The 22,511-nt window shown below is 40.3% G+C and overlaps 1 protein-coding gene across 4 annotated transcripts in view; it reads right to left on the bottom strand.

Moving 5' to 3' along the window:
- Positions 1 to 22,511, bottom strand: part of ripor1 (RHO family interacting cell polarization regulator 1) — an 84,854-nt gene that overhangs the window by 47,644 nt on the left and 14,699 nt on the right. For 2 of the 4 annotated variants that reach the window (XM_028586244.1, XM_028586240.1), the window contains exon 1: positions 409 to 678. The exons of the other annotated variants lie outside the window; for them this stretch is intronic. Coding sequence is in view for 1 of the 2 variants with exons in the window: in XM_028586240.1 (XP_028442041.1) it covers positions 409 to 427 (19 nt within the window). In the remaining variant the exon portion in view is untranslated. Of the gene's footprint in view, positions 1 to 408; positions 679 to 22,511 lie in introns of those variants that run through there. 4 annotated transcript variants of the gene reach the window in all.

Below are 22,511 nucleotides of genomic sequence, written 5' to 3'. Positions count from 1 at the left end.
CTGAATATCGACAGATTAAAGGACGATGAAAGCAGTCGTTAGTTTCAGCCCTATACTTGATACAGCATGTTGCGGCAGCGGCCTTCAAAGAGGATTATTCATTAGTAGGAGAAACACTTTGACATCACCGATCAATTCAAAGAAGTATTTAAGAAAAGTGCCTGGAAAATGCATTTAAGACCGAATGCATGTTGCTGTGTTCGGGGAGGGACTTCCATCGACTCGTACAACTTTAACAATCACATGTTGCTCTAAACAAGTCCCAGGTTTGGTCTCTCAACAGCTCTCCAGCCATCTCCTCATAATAAGTTACAAACCTGTTAACCAGCAACTCAAATAAAAGTTAGTTTCATCCTGACAAACAGGAAGTTAATGATTAGAGAAGAGCTGCATGGCACTGGTTCCTACCTCCATATCCACTGTACATGGTAGCTGTCCTGCTGGATGTTGGGAAGTATTTCTAGCGACAGGTCCACCCAATTCCAGATACAACAGCTCAGACCTCGCTCCAAGTGGACTCTTAGTTGCTGTACTTTTGGATCTTTCACTTTTCCTTTCCCCCTTAACCCGCTCACTCTCAATCTGGTTCCCTTTTCTCTCTATCCCGGCCTATTTGCCTTTTTCTCTTCCCCCATATCCACTGTCACAGTTGTTAATCCTTCGTCCACTCACCTACTGATCCTCTTTCTCTCTCTCTCTCTCTCTCTCTCTCTCACTAACACACACGCTGATAAGAAGAGGTGGTGGAGGAGGGGGGAGGGAGGGAGAGGGAGGGGGAGGAAAAAGGAAAAAGCAAGGCGGTCCTCCCTCCTCTTCTTCTTCCCTGCTGACATCACCGGTTTTTCCTGCCCCTCCTTCTCTCTGCTGGACATATTGTTTCAGACCACACACACAAGTCTTTACCCAACATCCTCCCACCACAGTATCAATATCCAGTTTTCCAAACACCATTAATTCAGACTCATCACTGCAGTTTTTTTTTTAAACCAGACTTTGTGCGGCTTTAAATAGTTTTGGGGAACTTAGTGACACATTATTTACAAAGGTTTATTTATGAGGAAGAAACCTCGGGGACATAACTGAGAAGCCTGAAAACTGAGGCTACATTTACACCGCTAAGTTTAGTTTAGTTCTGAGCCAAAAGCGTGCACCAAGTGTTTTTAGCTCCAGTAGAAGAACTAATCTCTGTTCAAACTAACACGCCCAAACCTCATATCTCCTCAACATTCTGGTATACTGGACATAAACAGGAGGCAGCGTGGAGACTCCGCCTGCTGCTGGTAGTTGCCATGGTAACGTTAGCAGCTTTAAGTCTCAGAGAACGAGACGTCGTGACCGATAAGAACCAATCAGGAGAAACGTTGGCGTCAGCGTCGGTGTTGCCAAAGGTCTCCGTTTGCAGCCGTTGAGACTGTAACACAACCCCGCAGATTCCGAACCAAAACGGGTCAGAAGTGTTTCCAAATGTCTCCAGTTTAGGGGCTCGGAAACTCCAGAGCAGGGGGAATGAGAGGGGGAAACGCCAGAGCAGGGGGATTGAGAGGGGGAAACGCTAGAGCAGGGGGAATGAGAGGGGAAAACATACAAATATTCGAACCCGACCCAAACCCGACCCAAACCAGTCAGGCATTAAGATATTTATGTCCGAGCCCGACACAGTTAAAATCTCGTTTTTTTTCTCATCCTAATGACATATGTATGTTTGTTTGTGTGGAAAGCTTTTATTAAGCAACTGTAGGAAGGCATTCGGAAATGTCAACAGATGAGGCATCAGCGCACACGTTAACACAGGTGCACACCTACATAATAAGCTGTTTTAAATTTTAAATGTTCAATGGCTTATCACGCTGATGTGACCGAGCCCGACCCGAACCCGAACATCATTTCTAAATATCTGTCCGAACCCGGCCTGGCCCGTCCGGTACGGTTGGGTATCCATCCTCTAATACCTGGTGATTCAAACCTGTCAAAACACTGAATAAAGCCGTTTCACGGTGTTTCCACTAACTAAAGATACAGACGTCCGATGACTGAATAGTGACTGAAAAGATCTTATCCAAGTTCAAGAAACGAACAAGATCCAAAAAGTATATCGTAGCAATGTAGCTCAAAACTTAAAAAAAGTCAATTTATGAGCGTTTCTGGCAGACAACCACAACAGCTGACGCATACACAAAGGGGATATGACGCCATCTACAGGCGACAGCAACCAAATGAGACGGACCGCAATCACATATTTCTCTGGCTTTCAAAATTGTTATAAACATTTAGGATAATCTACACAACTCCACACTGCTTTTACTGCTGATGCTTCAAGTACATATGCTGGTCATTCGTCTGTGCTTACGTTAAGTACAATTTGGAGTGCAGGACTTTACTTGTGATGAAGTAGTTTTACATCAGAGGTTTTCCTGCATTGAGGTTTTAGCCAGCCCCAAATGAAAATCACCAGCACCCAAATAAGAAGTTAGAATTAAAATAGCAATTCAAACCTCTCTAAATGTGTTTAAGAGCAATTTACCAAACAACCATTAAACAAGCAGGACATCAACATAAATATGAGAGCTGATCTCAGTTTAATCTCCAGAGTCTGTACCAGACTCTCCCGGTGATTTATTTAAATATTAATATTATTTTTTAACCAGTTTTGTTAATAGGGGTTTACTTTACTCAAGCATAATATACATTTATGTTCATCAAATTGTCAAAATTTACTGTACCCGGACTGATCATGCTTACAGCCGTGCGTAGTCCCCCCCCCAAAGGCTCATTCTGTGCCAGAAAAAACCCTGTACATGTTGCGTTGGTACATTATTACATTACTGTACATATTTCTTTAAGGGTCCATTAAAAGTGAGATTTTGATGCCTTCTTTGATTATAACGCAGGTGGAAGTGCTGTATAATTACTGTGAAGGTATCAAAACGCTCAAATCGGAGAAATGCTCACAGCCCGAATTCAGAAACTGTAACTTTAAAACAAGCCGTCAGGACTTCTGTATGGTTGTGATGTCACAAATATACTATGTAAAGGTAGAAAGTGCCGCTACAGTGCCGTTACAGTCATTCCCCAGCTGCAATGACGGTGCAGAGACTCAGACAGCACAGATGCTGAATACCGGAAAGGCTGACCAATCATAGCAGACTGGGCTTTTTCAGGAGGGGGGTTGGAAGCATCCATGGTTTGAAGAGATAGGTGCTTAAACAGAGCGTTTCAGACAGAGCGTGAATACAGATATATTCAGACAGACAGGATGAGAAAAATATGTTCTTTGAACATTAAAGCGTGTAAACTTGTTCTAATAGAAACCCAAAATACAAGTATGAACGTTAAACTGAAAACACGGAATTCTTTACTTTTTGTTATTGACTAAATTAACACACAGATAAAAGTTTAAAAAGCAAATATAAAAACATCTTGGAGCATCATATTTGTAGAATGCCATGCAATTGGGATTTGAAATGTGTGGAATCAATTAGACTGTAATGTTTAATGTAGGTTTTTAAATGTGGACCCCAGGAAGAGTAGCTGTGCTTAAGGGCACATATAAGTATAATAAACTAAACTTAACCTGAAAATCAGCATAATATGTGACCTTTAAGTAAAGAAGCGGAGTACTTTCACCACTGCCAAAAAACAAAAGCTTCAATTCCCAAAGTGTCCCACAACTGCTTTTGTCATTTGCCTGTCATAAAAAAAAAAAACTAAAAACTGCGTGGTCAGTTACGATTCAGTGTATCTGAAATGTTTGTAAAACACAGTGGAAACACAAGGAAGAAAGTAGTTCTTAAAAGCTCAGGTTGTTGGACGCCCCCAGGTTCCAGGTTGCTGAGTTACTGCAGTGGAAAAGGGCTGTTGGCATCTTGAATTACAGTAGATCTACTGCTCGTCTTCCGATCATCAAAAGCGAGTGATAACTTTCCAGAGTTGTGAAATCCAGTCTCACAGCATAATACATCACCGTGCGGGGATTTGTCATCCGATAATAAGCCTCAAGGATCCGATACTCAACCTAACATCCAGGAAACAGCACGCCCACACCGACATGGCCCCATTGCATTCTTAGTGTTCAGTCTCGACACCTGCTAACAGCCTCAAACCCAACTAGTGAGGCTCTGCCTCCATCAACACAATCTTTTAATGTACAACATTTTTCAGCAAAAGTAAACATATTTTTCTAGTAAATATACCTATTTTAAAATGTTGTTTGCTACTTGGATTTTCTAGAATGCTTGAATCATTGCCCTATTTCCATGGACAAAGACATCCATAGCTTGTAAGACAGCCTGCTGTGGACAGGAGTGCCAGCTCAGCGTTTATCTGGGAAGAGCAGCTGCTATTTAACCTTCTCTCACACAATAGAAGCATCTGACACACACAAACAAATACCATGTTCAAGGGTTATCTCTCCATCTCACCCTAGGACCCACACACAAGACTGTAATTAGGATTCTTTTTTGTCTCAATAGATTTGGACATTGAGACTCGAGGCACCGTGTATACAGCAGCTGCTGCCCGGGTGATTCATCATTCACAGCTTTAAAGGGTAACTTCAGTATTTTTTCAACCTGGACCATATTTCCCCATGTTTTTGTGTCTAATGGCGCTTACCCACTGCTGGTACCAGCTCTACTCGGCCGCGGTGCCCCGTCAGATTTAGTACCGCCTCATGCGTGACCTGCCGTGACCTAATGCGACACACGCACAGAATGTCAAAGGTGTTTTGTCTTGATTCTCCGCATGAGACACATTTAGCTTCTAAAGAAGCTGGAAGCAGCAAAAAAAAAAAAAAAAAACTGCTGGCTAAACTATATAAAAAGGGTTTGTTCAGGACCCCCCAATCTGTCGCTAGCAGTGATGACGCAGTGATTAGTGACGATTCTCTCCGACCAATCAGTAGTCTTCAGGTTTTCACGTCACCTTTTGGTATGCCTCAGCTCGCTTGAAACCTCCACGGAGGAGATACTAAAAAAATACCCGTTAGCAGGTACCAGGGACTTTTTATCATTATGGAAAACCAAAAAAGGCAAGTCAAGGCGAGGTGAGTCGAGCTGGTACCGTGTAATGGAAAAACGCCACAAGTGACTGATGGGTCCAGTGCGTGAAACAAGCTAATGTTAATGGGTAATTGTGCACCTTCAATCTCCGTCCACTAAAAGTTCTGACAGACTAAAATCAAGTGTCTGACAACATTACGGGATGGATCCCTACAGAGATAGACCTTTTAGTTAAAGAGTAAGATCCTTTTAGTTTAACATGAAACAGCCCCGAAATCACCATCACCAAACCCACCAGACTCCATGTAAATAATCAGGACTTTTAGCGTGTATAGAGCCAGCATATTTCCACCAGACTCCATGTAAATAATCAGGACTTTTAGCATCGTAAAACGCACAGCCGTCTTGGTTCATCTTTCCACTGTTCCAACAATCACCACTCTGGTTTGGTTGAAATAAACACTTAGGTTACCCATTTACATGTGGAAATATGCTGGCTCTATACTAAAAGTACTGATTATTTACATGTTAAATAGTGTTGTCTTGTAATCCCATATAGTATGGGCCAATTTTTTAGCATGACACAAAAATAAATAAAACAAAACTAATTATTAACATGGAGCCTGGTGGAGTTTGGTGATGGTGATTTCGGGGCGGTTTCATGACAAACTAAAAGGTCTTACTCTTTAACTAAAAGGTCTATCTCTGTAGAGATCCTTTCATAATGCTATCAGACACTTAGAATAATAATCTGAGCCTGTCAGCGGCAAAAACAGAACTTTTAGTGGACGCTAACGGACGGTGGACAAGACGATTGTGCAAACAAACCAGAGGGCCCTATTTTAACGATCTGAAACGCAAGTATCAAACGTAAAACGCAAGTAGCTTTGTGGGCGGATCTCGGGCGCCTGACGCAAATCTAAAATGGGTTGGTCTGAAGTAGCTAGGTGTGGTTTGGGCGTAACGTGCAATAAACCAATCAGAGCGTCATCTCACATTCCCTTTAAGAGCAGGCGCGCTTGTTCCAAGGCGGATTGCTATTATGACGGCGGATTTGCCTGGCGCACGCCAGCGGGAGCTGTCCGGTATGCGGCAAAGTAATAAATGCCCGTCTTGTCCGGGTGGTGATGTTGCTGCGGCCTCTCTGGCGCATCTTCTCAAGTCTGGAGAGGATTGCTGCAGCCATGGAGCGTGGGCCTCTAAACGCACCACCTGCACCTGTTGTGCCCCTTCCTCCTCCCCCCACTCCATCTCCGTCCACCCGCTCCACCAGGAGCGCATTGCGCATTGCCACTCTAATATTTCCTCATTTATGTCATCAACACATCCATGATTCATGGAAATGTTGTGTAAAACACAACAAGCCACAAAGAATGCTGGGACTTTTTGAGGACTGTACTGTAAAGTGCCTCCTGACCTATCCAAACACCTGAAGCGCATTTTCAGTAATATGTTTCCTTGTAATTATGGTTTGCAAAAATGGGAACTGCTGCATCCGTGTAGATGAGGGAAGCAAAGTGTATGCGCGTTGTGCACACGCTACATCATGGCCAAGCATGCGCCCCTAAAATAGCATCTGAATAACGCGCTACTGACTTTAGACTAGCGCCACTGACTTTAGACTAGCGCCACTGACTTTAGACTAGCGCCACTGACTTTTTGTCTCGACAGTAGGTTAGTTCTCTCAAGCAAAAATGCTGTTACCAGTAGACAGTTATACATATATCAGTGAAGCATGGCATACAACATCTTGGCTAGACCACTGTATATGTACGGCTGATGCTCATGATTGCATGGAGATTGAGATTATGTATGGTGTAGCCACAGCAGATCACATACCTGTCTCCATGATAATACATCTTGACAGTCTACCTGAGTTGACTAACTATGATAATGATAATAATGAGCTAAATAGAAAAGTGGACTGGGCAAAGCTCACAGAATATGATCTATGGAAGTACAACGCACTGAGTGCTAATAGTCTTAGTAATATTGATATACCACTTGAAGCTATTTTGTGTGACAACTTAAATTGTAAGAGTCAAACATCATAGTCAAATAGTTATCATGTATGACAAAATTGTGAACAGTTTAATTAATGTCAGTAAATTATTCATCCAAGAGAAAAGGAAGCTTAACATTAGACCTGGATGGAACCAATATGTGTCTGAACGTCATGTGGAAGCTAAGGAAGCTTTTCTGAGCTGGGTATCATCTGGAAAAGCTAGGTATGGCCCAGAGTTTGAACATAAGAAAAAGGCAAATGCCAGGTTTAAATATGCTGTACGCTTTATCAAGAGTAATGAGCAGATGATGAGGGCAGATTCTATGGCCAGAAAGTTTCAGCAGAATAATTTGTATGATTTCTGGAAGGAAGTAAAGGTCATCAATAATAGCAAGATGCCTTTGCCATCCAGTATTGATGGGATCTCTGGGGATGAAAATGTTGCGGAGCTGTGGGGGAAACATTTCAGAGAGATTTTTAACTGTGTTGAGAGTGTTGAATATCATGTTGATGATGTCATTAATAATGATGGCGTGGTTATTAGACCTGATGAAGTATGCCATGCTATTGAGAAATTGGCAGTGAACAAAGCGTGTGGTCTTGACCAAATAACAGCTGAACACCTGAAGTATGCAAGCCATAGAATCTCAGTGTTACTTGCTATATGTTTTTCTGGAATATTAGCGCATGGCATATTACCTGACTCTATGTTACCTGTACTGTTAGTGCCAGTTATTAAGGACAAAACCTGTAAGGTATCTAGCATAGAAAACTACAGGCCAATCGCTCTGGCGAGTATACTCTCTAAAGTATTAGAACAAATTTTATTTGATAGACTACAAGAATATATAACAAACACTGACAATCAATTTGGTTTTAAAAATAAACATGGCACAGATTTGTGCATATATGCACAGAAAGAACTTGTTTCCAAGTACAAAAGCCATGGATCAACAATGTTTTTATGTTTCCTTGATGCATCCAAAGCTTTTGACCGTGTTAATCACGATAAACTGTTTATTAAATTACGAGAGCGAGGGGTCCCTCCGTACCTAATACGTATCTTGCCTTATTGGTACTCCCATCAAACAATGCAAGCTAGATGGGGCAAGATTACATCAGATCCTTTCCCAGTTACCAACGGGGTTAGACAAGGTGGAATATTGTCGCCTGTTCTTTTTAATTTGTATATGGATGATCTTTCTAGGACATTAGAAGTGTGTAAAACTGGTTGTATGGTGGGAGATAGGCGTATTAATCATCTGATGTATGCAGATGATTTCATTGTTATGTCTCCTTATAGTGCTGGCCTACAATAACTGCTTAGTGTCTGTTCAAACTATGGACTACAGTATGACATCAAATTCAATGCAAAAAAGAGTGTTGTAATGATTGTCAGAACTAAGGAGGACGGGAAGCTATGCTTTCCGTCTTTTTATTTGACAGGGCAAGAGCTAAATGTAGTTACTAAAACAAAATATTTGGGCCACATTATTAGGGATGATTTTTGTGATGATGATGACATACAGCGCCAGTTTTGTAAATTATATGGACAGGCAAATATGTTGGCACGTAAATTTCATATGTGTACTGAAGAAGTTAAAACGTCTCTTTTTAGAGCATACTGTACACCACTTTATACAGCTCACCTATGGTGCAGCTATAGTAAAGCAAAGATAAATAAGATAAAGGTAGCATACAATGATGCATTTAGAATTTTGTTGAAGTATCCAAGATGGACCAGTGCTAGTCATTTGTTTGTGACGAGTAATGTTCCCACCTTCCATGCTGTGCTTAGGAATTTTATGTACAAATTTAGGTGCCGATTAACAGAGTCAAAGAATACAATTTTAACTGCCTTAACTAACCCTGCACTTAGTGATACCAGATTTACTTCCAAACTCTGGAAACACTGGCATACGCATTTGCACATGTTCTAAGTATTGTGTATAACTATCTTTGTGTCTGTGTATGTATGTATGTATGTATGTATGTAGGTATGTATGTTTTGTATGTTCCCTCTGTGTACTATGTGACGGACAGTGTGTCTATATGTTTTTTGTGTTTGGGTGTACCCTTCTGTCTGTGGTATGTTGTGTGTACTTTTATATTTGGACCTTGAGTCTGTAAATAAAGTTATTATTATTTAGACTAGCGCCACTGACTTTAGACTAGCGCCATTGACTTTAGACCAGGTTTTTCCTGGTCTGTGGAGTAATTGTTTTCTGAAACTGCAAAATAGCACCAGGGAATGTTTGCGCCTGAACATGCCTCCTCTTTTCGCTGAACCGCCCACGGGAGCGCAAATACATTCCCTAATTTACCAACGTGCGTCTGTGGAGGGAAAAGTCCGCTGTGCGTCGAGTGCAAAATAGGAATGATACATGAGTCTGTGTACAAAGGCAATTGCGCTGAGTGCAAGATAGGGCCCATAGTGTTTTTTTTCTCCCATTCCAGAAAGTATGTGTGGTGTAACCAGACCTTACTCCATAGTGCTGTGGAGATATGTCTGGCAATGCGAGATTTTTGATAATTCAAAGAGATGATTTCCTGCTACTATTGTTTCGCACTAAAGGGTTACATATGTACATGAGAAGAGATGTGCATGTGTGCTTACACTTGAAATTGATCACCCTAACTGTCTGGTATTCCACTCCAACATGCTTTTCAAAAAGGGAAACACATTACAATAAGGAAAAATTAAACCTTTAATGAGTTACTTAAGCATTTTAGTGGGCGGTGTGCATGGCGTTGGGAGTCTACTGATTTAAGATGCAACAGTAATTTTAAATGTTTTTTGGGTTTAGAGCAACGCTGGCACAACTCCTAACACACACCCCCACACACCTGCTGCTTTAAATTAAACTTGTCTTCACTTAATTCATTTCAACTACTTTTCACACACACACACACACACACACACACACACACACACACACACACACACACACACACACACACACACTCTAGACCAGGTATGCTGCTTGGTCCCCTCAATCTTCCTCCACCAGTGATTTTCTTGGCCTTCACTCTTTCCATTTGTGGATCTTAAAGCTCTGTTGCATTTTTCGACGTGTAAACTGCTGAAGCCTCAGATTAACATTAGTCTGCTACACCACTTATCTAGTCTGGGATAGGGGGAAAAAACGCTCTGGCTTATTTGTATTTCTCTCCAATCACAACTGTCCTGGGCAGCGTCTGGATGCAGCAACGATGCCCTTGCAAAATAGACAGCGGAAAAGAGGGACATCCGGTGAGTCTGTCAGGCTTTATCCCAGCAACTGTTGAGCCAGACTATATGAATATGAACGAGGAATGATTACAGCAAGCAAAAACCGTTTCAATGAACAAGTAAGTAAGTATGACTACTGGTTTAAGACAGAGTTGGGAATTTTCTTCTTTTCCCATTCTTCTATAAAATTTTCTATAAAGTATTCATCATCTCATCATATTGTAACTCAGATACACCATATTGATTTAGGTACCTTGCTGGGGAAATTGTGCATTTGACTTCCTACATGTGAAAAATAGAGGTTTAGTGACTTCACGTAATTCTAATATAGCGTTTCCCAAAAGTCTAATTTGCCAGAATAAGTCAGGCTTTTCCTCCCAGTATACTATACGGCTTAGGCACAGCACCAAAGCTGTTGAGCACCTCCTAAGCCAAAGTGATTTAAAATCAATGTGAGCATCAATAGTAGTTTGTTTAATGGATTGTTTGTGCCGCCTGAATATCCGCCGGATGTCCGTCTCCTTCCTCTTTCTTTGTGTTGGCGTTCTAACCTCCGGTGGATTTGTGAGGACTATGGTTAACTGCTCCTCAGATCTCTGCAGGGTAAATCCAGACAGCTAGCTAGACTATCTGTCCAATCAGAGTTTTCTGTTGCACGACTAAAACTACTTTTGAACGTACACATGTTCCACCAAAACAAGTTCCTTCCTGAGGATATTTAGCAGAGGCACCGTGGCTCCGTCCGGCCCTTAGCACCGCCCAAGACGATTGTGATTGGTTTAAAGAAATGCCAATAAACCAGAGCACGTTTTCCTCCCATCCAGGAATGTTGTGTGGACTAGCCAGACCTTCCTCCGCAGTGCTGTGGATAAAGGTCTGGCAATGCGAGACTACATCAATAGTAACTAAAGGTTTTTTCTCAGATCTAATGATTGTAGTCGATCCCCCGGTGGACTTCTTAACAAGTTTTATCTTCAAGCTTTTTGTGTTATTTATTTTCTGCCCTAGCATTTTCAATTACGTGAAATTACATTTTTTCACTAAAAAAACGTATAATTTTCTTGAGGTAAATAAAACTCTAAACCCCCAACCAAATACGTGCACCTAAGTCTTCCACAAACCTAGGGAAAACACTGTAAGTGCAAACACCTGCGAAGGTGTGCAGGGCCTTTAACAGCCGAGGTAACAGATCACAAGTAGAACACATAAGTGAATCATTTGGATGTATCCTACACTTTCTTTTGCTCTCCTCTCCTTTATCCCCTTCAGGTGCTCCTACATCTATAAATGCTAGTGAAGGCAGTTAATCACTGCACCTCTACTTTCTGTTCTCCCTCTTTTTCACCATCAAACACATAAATCATGGTTTGTATTCCTCACCCAGTACTCCTCTTCTTCCCTCCTTTAAAGAGGCACATACTGCAAATGCATACAACTATTTAACTGTACTGGCAGACTGAAAGTTGTATCCATTTAAGTACAACTTCTGTACACTTTCCATGACTGCTGACCATTTTGTAACATTTATAAAATCATGCCAACAATTGTGAGGCTATTTTAATAGCTTAGTATTCTATGCAAAAAAGGGTATGTATAAAGGCTTTATGTTATTGTAGGCCCAGTTTTATATGAAACTTCATCTTATACAATATATGTAGTAGGGGGTCCCTGCTCCGTCTCTCTTTCTGTTAAGGGGTCCTTGACTTAAAACATGTTGAAGTTCTTCTTCTAAAGCATAACATTAATTTAAAGTCAGTTTCCTACCTACCAGACAGCCACTAGTTTTTGTTCATTTAGTACAATAGATAAATCAGAACTGCTCAGAGCTGCAGATAGCCAGTCTAACACAGTGGAGTATTTGCAGTTACAGGGTGTTTTTGCCCAAGTTAACAGTATCATCATGTGGTGAGCAGGGACAGTGTTGAGACCTCCCTCTACTGGTGACTTTAAATTCACTCCAAGTTCTAAAACTCCAGCAGTATTTCCAAGTAAAAAACCAACTTCACATTGTCATTTTTCCAACTGCCATGTCTGCTTATTGTTTGTTCCTGTAACTGGGATTGTTAACATACTGCGTAGTTAATGCAATACTTTCCTTGATCCTTTCATGTACCACTGGGACGTTCTCAAAAGTGATTGTGATGGATTATTTTTGTAAGCAGCTTTCATGTTTCTACAAGTTATTATTTCATAGTGTACTGACCTACGCAAAAACAAAATTACCAGTCTAAAAACTGTTTAAAGTCAAGTGCATACCATTTCAGAAGAATGGTACTGGATGTAAAACCACTGGTACAGTCCTTTGGGAAGGCTGTTGCAATCTAGTTTTCTCATTATGTTAGTCTTTTAAAAGTAAGATGGAAAAAACATGCATCTCTGACTGCACATGACAAGTACCAGAGGTCTCTGTAGGATGAGGTCAGATAGTGATTTGTATCATTATGCTGCATTTCTTGCTTGGTTCTGTACAGACATCACACATTGTCAGTAGAAACAGCCTTTTTTGTTTACCTGACTTTGACAGTTATTACATGTTCATGGATATACACAAATGTCGATCTAGGAGAATTTTTAATACCTACAGTACAAGCTGACAGCAGTCAGTGATAGAGTGAGTGAGAAAGAAAGAGCAAATGGCAGATGTAGGGGAGGATTCCATAAACAGAGGAATCCAGAAATATTTCACAGGGCAGATTCATGGAGGCTGGCACAGCATGACACGCACGCACAACATATTTTCCGATTTGTCTACCACACCACGGTTAGGAAAAAGGTATATTTAGAGGGATACACCGACAAACAAATATTGGCAGCATTTCATTATACTGTATAGACCTAGCTCCAAAAACACTGGATCCTACACTTCCCGTAACGCAATTCAAAGAATCATTTTGTCAGACCCTTACTGCTTGGTAAAGTCCATGCACCGGTTTGTTATGCTGGCTTTCTTTATTTCATTTCTTCTCAAGCCCAAACTTTACAGCCTAAAACAGTACCAACAGTGCAAATGTAAAATCTCTATACCTCACTGTGGGAATATGCTTATTTGCTTGCTTACTGAGAGTAATATTCCTACTACTTTCATATCTACATGCTAAATGCGATGAAACCGTAATTTAGCTTAGCATAAAGACCATAAAGGGCTGCTAGCCTGGCTCCACCTATTAACATGGTAACTAGCCCCAAAGAGGTTTTCAGCCAGCGCCAAAGGAAAATCACAAGCGCCAAAACGTCAAAATAGAAAACATTACACTTCATAACATTTTATATTTATAACACGATTGCATTATTGTACCAATTATCAACAACAGGGATAGCAGTTACCTAATGTAAGTCATTCCTACATTTTTCAACTTAGGGCAAGGTCAAGGTCAAGGTCAAGGTAAACTTTATTATCCCACAAGGGGAAATTCATGTGGTCATTCATTTTGCACTCTTGTCACAACATATTCTCTAAACATATAGACACCACAGACAAACCAATAAACATGTATATAACAAAAAAGGAAAATTGGATCTACCATCCAGTTAAAGTGCCAGTGCGGGATCCAACTACTTGCGATGTGCATGGTCATTATACAGTCTGATCGCTGTAGGCACAAATGATTTATTGTACCTTTCCGTTTTAATTCTCTGTTGTAAAATTCTACCAGTTGACCTATTGCTTCTCATAAATTTATGATGAAGAGGGTGAGGGGGGTCATTAAGGATTTGGTAGGTCTTTTTTAGGATCCCATTAACTACTTGGGCATTAACCTAAATTAAAGGTTATTATACATATTTACAATATATTTTAAAATGATGCTTATATTTATTTTAATAATTTAGGGAATCCTGTCAGTCATGATAGCTTCCTGAAATGTCAAGTGGTGTAACCACCATTTAAGGTGCCATTTTGTTAAAATCAGCAAGAAGACCACATGACAGGAAGTTACATCAGAGAAAAAGACCCCTGATCAGCATAACTGCTGCAACACAAGGTTAATAACTCTCTGATAAATATAAGTTAATAAGACATTTTTAGGTTAAGTTCAGTTCTTTGGTTTGACCCAAGTAAAACATAGAAAAAAAATCTTTTGAATAAATATTTGTATTTAGTGTAAAAACAGTGTTTTGATTATTTACACCAAGGCCATATGCTGATATATGTGTCCATTATAATGCCAGAATAATTTGATTTAACATTGAAATGTCAAATGGTGTAACCGGTTACACCATTTGACTCCTATTACAAGCCTCTCAATTTTTGGCCAATCTTTTCAAATATAACTAGTTCAGTTACTGGTCCAAGAGGTTATATGAACTTAATTACTATTTAGAACTATTTGTATGTGTGCTTTGTTTGAATTTTTTAAAAGTGGTGGTAATTTATCAAACACTTAATTAAGATAGCTTATTTAGCTTGGCTAAATCATTATAGTGCAAGGCCTTAGTGTTTAAAAAAAGTTTTACCCTTAAATTAAAATTTCCATATCATTCCTTTGCAATGTTACAATAATTTCTTAACAATTTAATAACATAGAATGAGGCAGTTGAACTGTGACCCCTAATGTGGTACAAGAACAGGAGCTTTAAAATACCTAAAACATTCAAGGATTATTTAAGTATAAAATGTTACTTAAATATTAAAAATGCCATTGAAAAAATGCAGTTTATCAAATTGAATTCAGATAAATGCACCAGAATAAGTTAAAGAGCTCATATTATGCTCATTTTCAGGTTAATAATTGCATTTAGAGGTTGTACCAGAATAGTTTAACATGGTTTAATTTTCAAAAAACACCATATTTTTGTTGTACTGCACATTGCTGCAGCTCCTCTTTTCACCCTGTGTGTTTAGCTCTCTGTTTTAGCTACAAAATGAGATCTCACTTCTATTCCATCTTTGTTGGGAGTCGCACATGCGCAGTAGCTAGGTAAGGACTCCTAGCCAGTCAGAAGCAGAGTATGAGGGCGTGCCACGCTAGCAGCTAGGCGAGCATTATAACTTGTGTTACAAAGTGACAATAGAGCTGTTTGGAGCGGTTTGTGAACAGTGATTTCTGTTGGAGATGGTAAGTCCCTTTGGGGTGGACTTTGGGCTTTTTCACTTTGTACACCTTGACATCCCAAAAAGCATAATATGAGCTCTTTACCTGTAAACATGTTAAACGGCATGCACAACCCTAAACAGACTTGCTTCTCCCTCTCTCTTTCACCGATCTATCTACCTCTTTCTCACACACAAATACTGTTCACACACAATTTGTTAAGATGTTAGTTGTTTAATTTAATCTAATGAGTTATAATATATTTAAATATTTGTCATTGAAATGAAATTAAACGCCATGTTCAGTAGTTTAGTGTCACTTACAAGCATCATGTCAGGTGGTGTAACTGGTTTGTGTCAAATGGGGTAACCAGTATTTTTCTTGAAAAAATGATCATGTGCAGGTAAATTAATGTTTGATAAAATGTAATACTCTACTCCACTGTAGAAACAAATTTTTAAGACTTTTTTCACAATTTGTCCAAGATTATTTAGAAGACAAATGTTTCCAGCACGTCTACCACTTGATATTGCAATAACAAATATAATTTAAATTTAGAAGTAATCCTAATCAAATCTATTTTTGGCTGAAATTTGGAAATAGGTAATAGTCATATTTGTATGAGTGCACTCACAAACAATGTAGTGGATGAAATATTAAATATTAATCATTCCTTTGTGGTTACACCACTTGACATTTTAGGTCTATTTGGTCCTACCTTTGTTAAAAAAAAATTGTGAAAATCCTATTTCAAATAAAATAAAAATGTACAATAACACAAAATATACATTTTAACGAAACTCAAGGATGCCTTCAAAAAATCTTTTTCAAAGGTTTTTTCATTTTTTCATCTGCCCAACCCTTATTTGTCACTGACCCTGAGTGCATTTTCTTAGTTTTATTCAATGCACATGTTTTAATGTCATTAAAAATTAATTTAGAGTCAATTTCAACTCCCAAATATTTGAAAGTTGAGACTCTCTCTACTAGTTCACCATTGATCTTAGAAGGGGGGACTATAATTCTGTTTTTGCTAAAATCTTTGACCATCTCTTTTGTTTTCTTCACATTTATTTCAAGAAAATTATCACAACACCACTGAGTGAAACCCTGTAATTCCCTCTGGAATTCATTCACAGAAGAAATGTCAGATTTTAGAAAACCAACCTGTATCGTCAGCATATTTAAAATAAGTGTAAGCTGAAGAGGAGGCTTGACAATTATTGGTGTACAATGTGTATAAAATAGGCGACAGAACGCACCCTTGTGGTGCCCCTGTGTTTATAGTTTTTAAGGATGATATACATGAATTAAATCTGACTTGCTGACTGCGATCCGTCAAGAAGTTATAGATCCAAATAATCAATTGGGGATTTACTCCCAAATGCACCAATTCTTCCACCAACAGGTGGGGTTGGATTGTATTAAAAGTGCTGCTAAAGTCAATGAACACAATCTTGATCAGGCTCTTAGCATGCTCAAGGTGCTCATGAATGCTGTTAATCAAAAATGGCAGCGCATCCTCAACACCTCTCTCTGCACGATAAGCAAATTGATTTTGGTCTAAAAGAGGTGAGAGCTTATGGAGAAGTTCCTTTAAAATTATTTTTTCAAAACATTTCATAACTGTGGATGTAAGGGCAACAGGGCGCAGATCATTGAGTTCCTTAGGTCTATTGTTTTTAGGCACCGGCACTATTAAGGATTTTTCCGATAAACGTGCTCATTAAGGAAAACATTTTTTAAGTTCAAGCCCTGTTCATATTAATTAAACAAACTGGAATGTGGGGTAAAGTTGTTGGACCCAGGCCCAGGTCTCAGATGTGAAAGCCTCCTTACGGCATTATATTCCATTATATTTTAATATTTTAAATAAATGCCACCAGAATTTTTTGTTTTCCTTGACATAAATAAAAGACATTTTTAACCATAAATTGGTGCCTAAAAATGTATCAGAATGCAGGAAATTAAAGGTTTGATGCTGATTAATTTCCTGTAGGGCGATCCCCACAACTACCACTCAATATGTGTCCCCCAAAGGGCCATTCTGAGCCAGGAAAAACCCTGATTAATCCACAATCGGCACCTGTAAAACTACTTACTATTGTTAAAAATGATAGGAAGACCGAAATGTAAAAAGTACAATTCTAGCAGGGCAGTTATATATGGCTGGGACCAGCAGAAAATCAAGAACAGTGCTAAATCCTTTCTATCTGGTTGCCTGAGTGACCTGTTTCCTATTCCTGTTAACATTCCCTGGATAAGGTTAAAAATAACCTTATCCAGGGAAAGGTTAAAAATAACCTTATCCAATAACCTTATCCAGGGAATTTTAACAGAGCTCCACAATGTCCTGCTTTTAGAATTTCACACTTATACACTGGTGTCCAGGTGTGTGCCTCAGTCTAAAAACTCTCTGGTCTAATCTGTGTAGCTGATCTCCTGCAGCTGTTAAAAGCTACACATTCATGTAGAAAGGTCTGGCGCTATCAAACAACCCCTCATATCTTAGCAACTGCATCAAGACACAGCAGGTTTGTCCCCACATACTCTAGCGATGCATGGGGTTTTAGTTATGTCATTTTTTTGTAAGCATTTTGATAACCCAAACTGGGGCCATCTTGCGACGAAATCACTCTAGCCGTGACGCCCCAATCGGGCCAGGGACGTAAAGTTCCCCACTACTTTCAGCGTCCTTGCTCGCACCACACCCATCTTCTATCACGGCCTTCATTATGAATTCAACTACACACCTGTAAAGTTCTGTGACTGCATTTTGCATGGTTGTGAAGCTATCAGAGCCATCATGGTGACAAAATCTGTCCGCAGACAGAAAGATTTTTAAACACATAGCAAAGTAACCGCCTCTGCGCTACAGTTCCTGCTACAGTAGGGGTCTCCAGGACCAAAATACACCAACAAAACTCAAAGGAGTGCATTCAGAAGCGTGTTTATCTTCTTTAACATAAGCTGCTAACATGACACTACCTAAAGTAGTAACCTAGTGTAACTTCCAGGCCAGGAGCACATACTGTGTTGGAGCCAATCCAGGGTGTTACCATATCAGTGTTTAAGCTAACGCTAAGGGCTGTGATCTGCTCTTTAATTGGATTTGGGAAGTTTACACAATGCACCAAACTCATTACACGATAGAGTAACTCAATATTTATCTCTCATCCTATAAACGTATACTCTTGTTTAACTGGAAAGCAAACTGTACAAACAATAAAGCCTAATGTGTGTTGCTTGTCCAAGTATCATTTCCAATTGTATACAGCCACACAGGCATTGTATGCCTTTGATAGATAGTGATAGTAAAGACAAGAAATGGAGAGAGAGAGAGAGAGAGATGAAAGGTGCCCGACCACATTCAAACCATGGACGTTGCGGTTCATGATCTGCGTCTTATCCCATAAGTTACAGGGACATCTGTGATGACACATTTTTTTCCTTATACTGAACTACTAATACTTGGGCACATTTCACCTTGCAAAATACGAACACTTCTTTTTCTTTATTCCCATGTCTTCTGCATAAATCATTAGCTGGTGGGAATGTTGACTTTCTGCCTGGACCATGCAGCTTTAGCCTCAGTCATTTAGCACGATATCTGGTATGTAGCCATCAAAAGCATATGTGAAACTTCCAGGAGTTCTCGTTTTATTTTTAAATGTCAGCTGGAGACAAGATTCACCCTACTAACAGAGTTGAGTTAATAAGCCAGTTAGCTGCCGTGGATAAAATCTGCCAGTGACTGTCGACAAATGAACGGTCGCAGATTCAAAATAAGAACTCTACCATCTGTCTACCTGTGTCTTAAAAAAGGGACCAATAGTTTACCAAGAATTTTAACCAGTAAACCTGCAACTACTACAAAAACTTTGCTGAAAGGCCTTTATTTTGAAGTAGCAGCAGGAAGTGTTCATTTTGCATCCAGCATTCCTGGATGGGAGAAAAACATGCTCTGGTTTTGGCATTTCTTTAAACTGATCACAATCATCTTGGGCGGTGCCAAGCACCAAACACAATAACAGTGCCTCTGCAAAATAGTCTCAGGAAGGAACTTGTTTGGATGAACATGTGTACGTTCCAACAGAAAACTCAGATTGGACAGATAGTCTAGCTAGCTGTCTGGATTTACCCTGCAGAGATCTGAGGAGCAGTTAAACATAGTCCTCACAAATCCACCGGAGTTTAGAACGCTAACACAAAGAAAGAGGAAGGTGATAACCTGCTGAGAATGAGGGACATCCAGCGGATTTTTGGGCGGCACCGGCGCAACCACCAAATGAATTGCTGTCGATATAGACTAATTCTCCAGTAACACTTTGTCCCCAGCTCATACAGCCTGACTTTTAGGTGGTCAGATTGGTCCTCTTTACATGTAGGTGTGCAGAGACAAACCCTGTACTGTACTACACTGTATTACACTGTTCTGTACTGCACTGTACTACACTGTATTGGTTGATGAAACAAATAATTTGAATCATATTGAAGTAGAATGAGCTTGGTAATGTCTCGACAGACTGTTCCTACTTCACTAAGCATCACATGACTGGCTGTGCGTGTGTGTATGTGTGTGTGTGTGTGTGTGTGTGTGTGTGTGTGTGTGTGTGTGTGTGGACCACTGTGAAGTGGGGACTTTCTGGTTAATCTCCAGCTGGCTAATAAGCAGCTTAACTGTCACTGGAGTGCAGCAGGCTAATTACTAGCTTGTAGCCTAGTCTACTATGGTTCAGAGTCACACAACCATACTGAAAATAACCTCTACATTAATACTTGGGTTAAAATAGGTCGGAGGATTTCAATTATGCCTTGCATTTAGGTTGGCAGTGTATCAAAGGTGTCAAGTTTTACTTCCCATTGAATATCAAACGGTGTATATTAATGTGTTACAGACTTGAATGTTTCAAAAAGACCAACCACGTTCTGGATTGTATTCAGGGTTGTTTTACGTGACGAATTTTGACTGTGGAAGTGAAAATATTATGCTAGTGCAATTTCATGTACATGATCATTATGGAGTGTTGATTGTACCCGAGTCTGTGACTCTACACTGTTGGGCCAGTGAGCAGGATGTGCACGCAGGGAAACGGTTTCATTAGGTTAACCCTTAAGGTTAAGCTTCTGCATGGGTAGGTCAGGTAAAGAGACACAGAGCAGATGCTGTATTGATGGTTGACCACAACATGTTAATAGTTTTTCCCCAGCTTTTTTGACTTTTAATGAATAGAGGGGGCGACATGCAGCAAAGGGCTCTGGGTCGGAGTCAAACCCTGGCCTCTGCAGTAAGAACTCAGCCTTTGTCTTAGTATATTGGGTGCACGCTCTACTAGGTGAGCAACCAACTGCACGCCTCAAACCCAAATTATTTAAAGCAGTAGGGGATTCAACAAAGTTAGACCTGTCCAGGCCCCAGTCCAAGTGATTCGTCACTAGGGTACAGCACACATTTAACTGATTGGCTGGCACTAAAGATATCAACATTTCTAATCTTATTCCATTAGTCAAGTATGATCCTGTATACATAGTACATTGAAACCTTGTCACTCACTACAATACACTCAGCTTCCCCCACAGTCCCTTGTCAACATAAAAACATGGATGTCATCTAACCTACTCAAGCTTCAAAGCAACAAAACCGAGCTCATGGTTGTGGTTTCAAAGCGCTGCTCCAAAAGGTCAGAGATCTCCTCAATGTGAACGGCTGCTCCATCTACACATCCCCAGAAGTCCGCAACCTGGGTCATTCTGGACTCAGACTCCGGCCATCACTCACAGACTGTGGCAGAGACACTTATCCATGTGTTCATCACCTCCTGGATTATTGCAATGAAGTTGTGTCCGGGGTACCCAGCAAAGCCCTGGAATGCTCCAGTATGTGCAGAACTCAGCTACCAGGGTTCTCACTTGCACCAAGCCCTGGCAGCCCATTATCCCCACCCTAGTCTTTATCGACAACGTTTAATTTCCAAGATTGTCCAGGTGCCGCCTGAAATTTTGCAGGATGTCCCTAATATTTGGGCAGATGTCTGTCCCTTTCCGCTTTCTTTGTGTTGGCGTTCTAACCTCCGGTGGATTTGTGAGGACTATGGTTAACTGCTCCTCAGATCTCTGCAGGGTAAATCTAGACAGCTAGCTAGACTATCTGTTCAATCGGAGTTTTCTGTAGCACGACTAAAACTACTTTTGAACGTACATGTTCCACCAAAACAAGTTCCTTCCTGATGCTATTTTGCAGAGGCACAGTTATTGTGTTTGGTGCTTAGCACCGCCCAAGATGATTGTGATTGGTTTAAAGAAATGCCAACCATCCAGAGCACGTTTTTCTCCGATCCAGGAATGCTGTGTGGACTAGCCAGACCCTCCTCAGCACTGCTATGGAGGAAGGTCTGGAAATGCGAGACTATCCCCACCCTCATCCACCTTTACTGGCTCTGTGTAAAGGTCATACTGTAACAATTACAGAAACTGGGCTTTGAACGGAGTTGACGGATCAAATGTTTTTTCGTTTAAGTTCAATCACTTAGATTGAGCATGTAGAACCAGTAAACATGGAATAGCCTACACTCTGATTAACGCTTTAGAGGGCACAAAAGTAAGTGGGATAATTTTAATCCTATAGTGCACGTTTCTTGCTGGAGTGATGCCTCTTCACTACGTATATGCAACTCTCAGTGTTTTTGGCCTCACTGTGACCCAGTGCTGGCCTCCGTTTGCTTTGTATGCACGCTCCTCGTTACCACCACTTTCTTTCCAAAGTGAGCACCAGGTTCACCTGTTCAAGGATCAGCTCCAGCATTCCAGACACCTTTACTGCTTGGTATTTATGACCCTTGAAGACAGGAACTGAAGCAAAGACAAAACAAAACTCGGGCTACGGGCTCCCGTATTCATGTTAATCAGATCTCTGTTGGTGCAGCAGAGCTGCACAGAAACAAATTAAAAATAATAAATAAAAAAAATAAATAATGGGGTAAACCGACACAAAAGTTGGTCACAGCTTTGCTTCTGCATGGCATCATTCAACTGCACTGACCAATCTCGCACAAGGAAGAACACATAGCGGGTAGAATACATTGTGTACTGGTTAGCATTTCATTCAACTAACAAGCATTGACACAAGGAGAAAATGAATAGTGCTGTGAAAACGTTCCAGAGTTGTATTGTCCACCTTCAATGGAGTACAAACACCCACTTGATATCTTGGCATTAAATAAACCTTGAAAATCCATAATTTCATAACC

This window comes from Perca flavescens, chromosome 8, assembly GCF_004354835.1.
Source record: "Perca flavescens isolate YP-PL-M2 chromosome 8, PFLA_1.0, whole genome shotgun sequence".
Classification (NCBI taxonomy): Eukaryota; Metazoa; Chordata; class Actinopteri; order Perciformes; family Percidae; genus Perca; species Perca flavescens.
The sequence above is the reverse complement of the archived record's forward strand: the minus strand, read 5'-3'. Positions and strand labels throughout refer to the sequence as shown.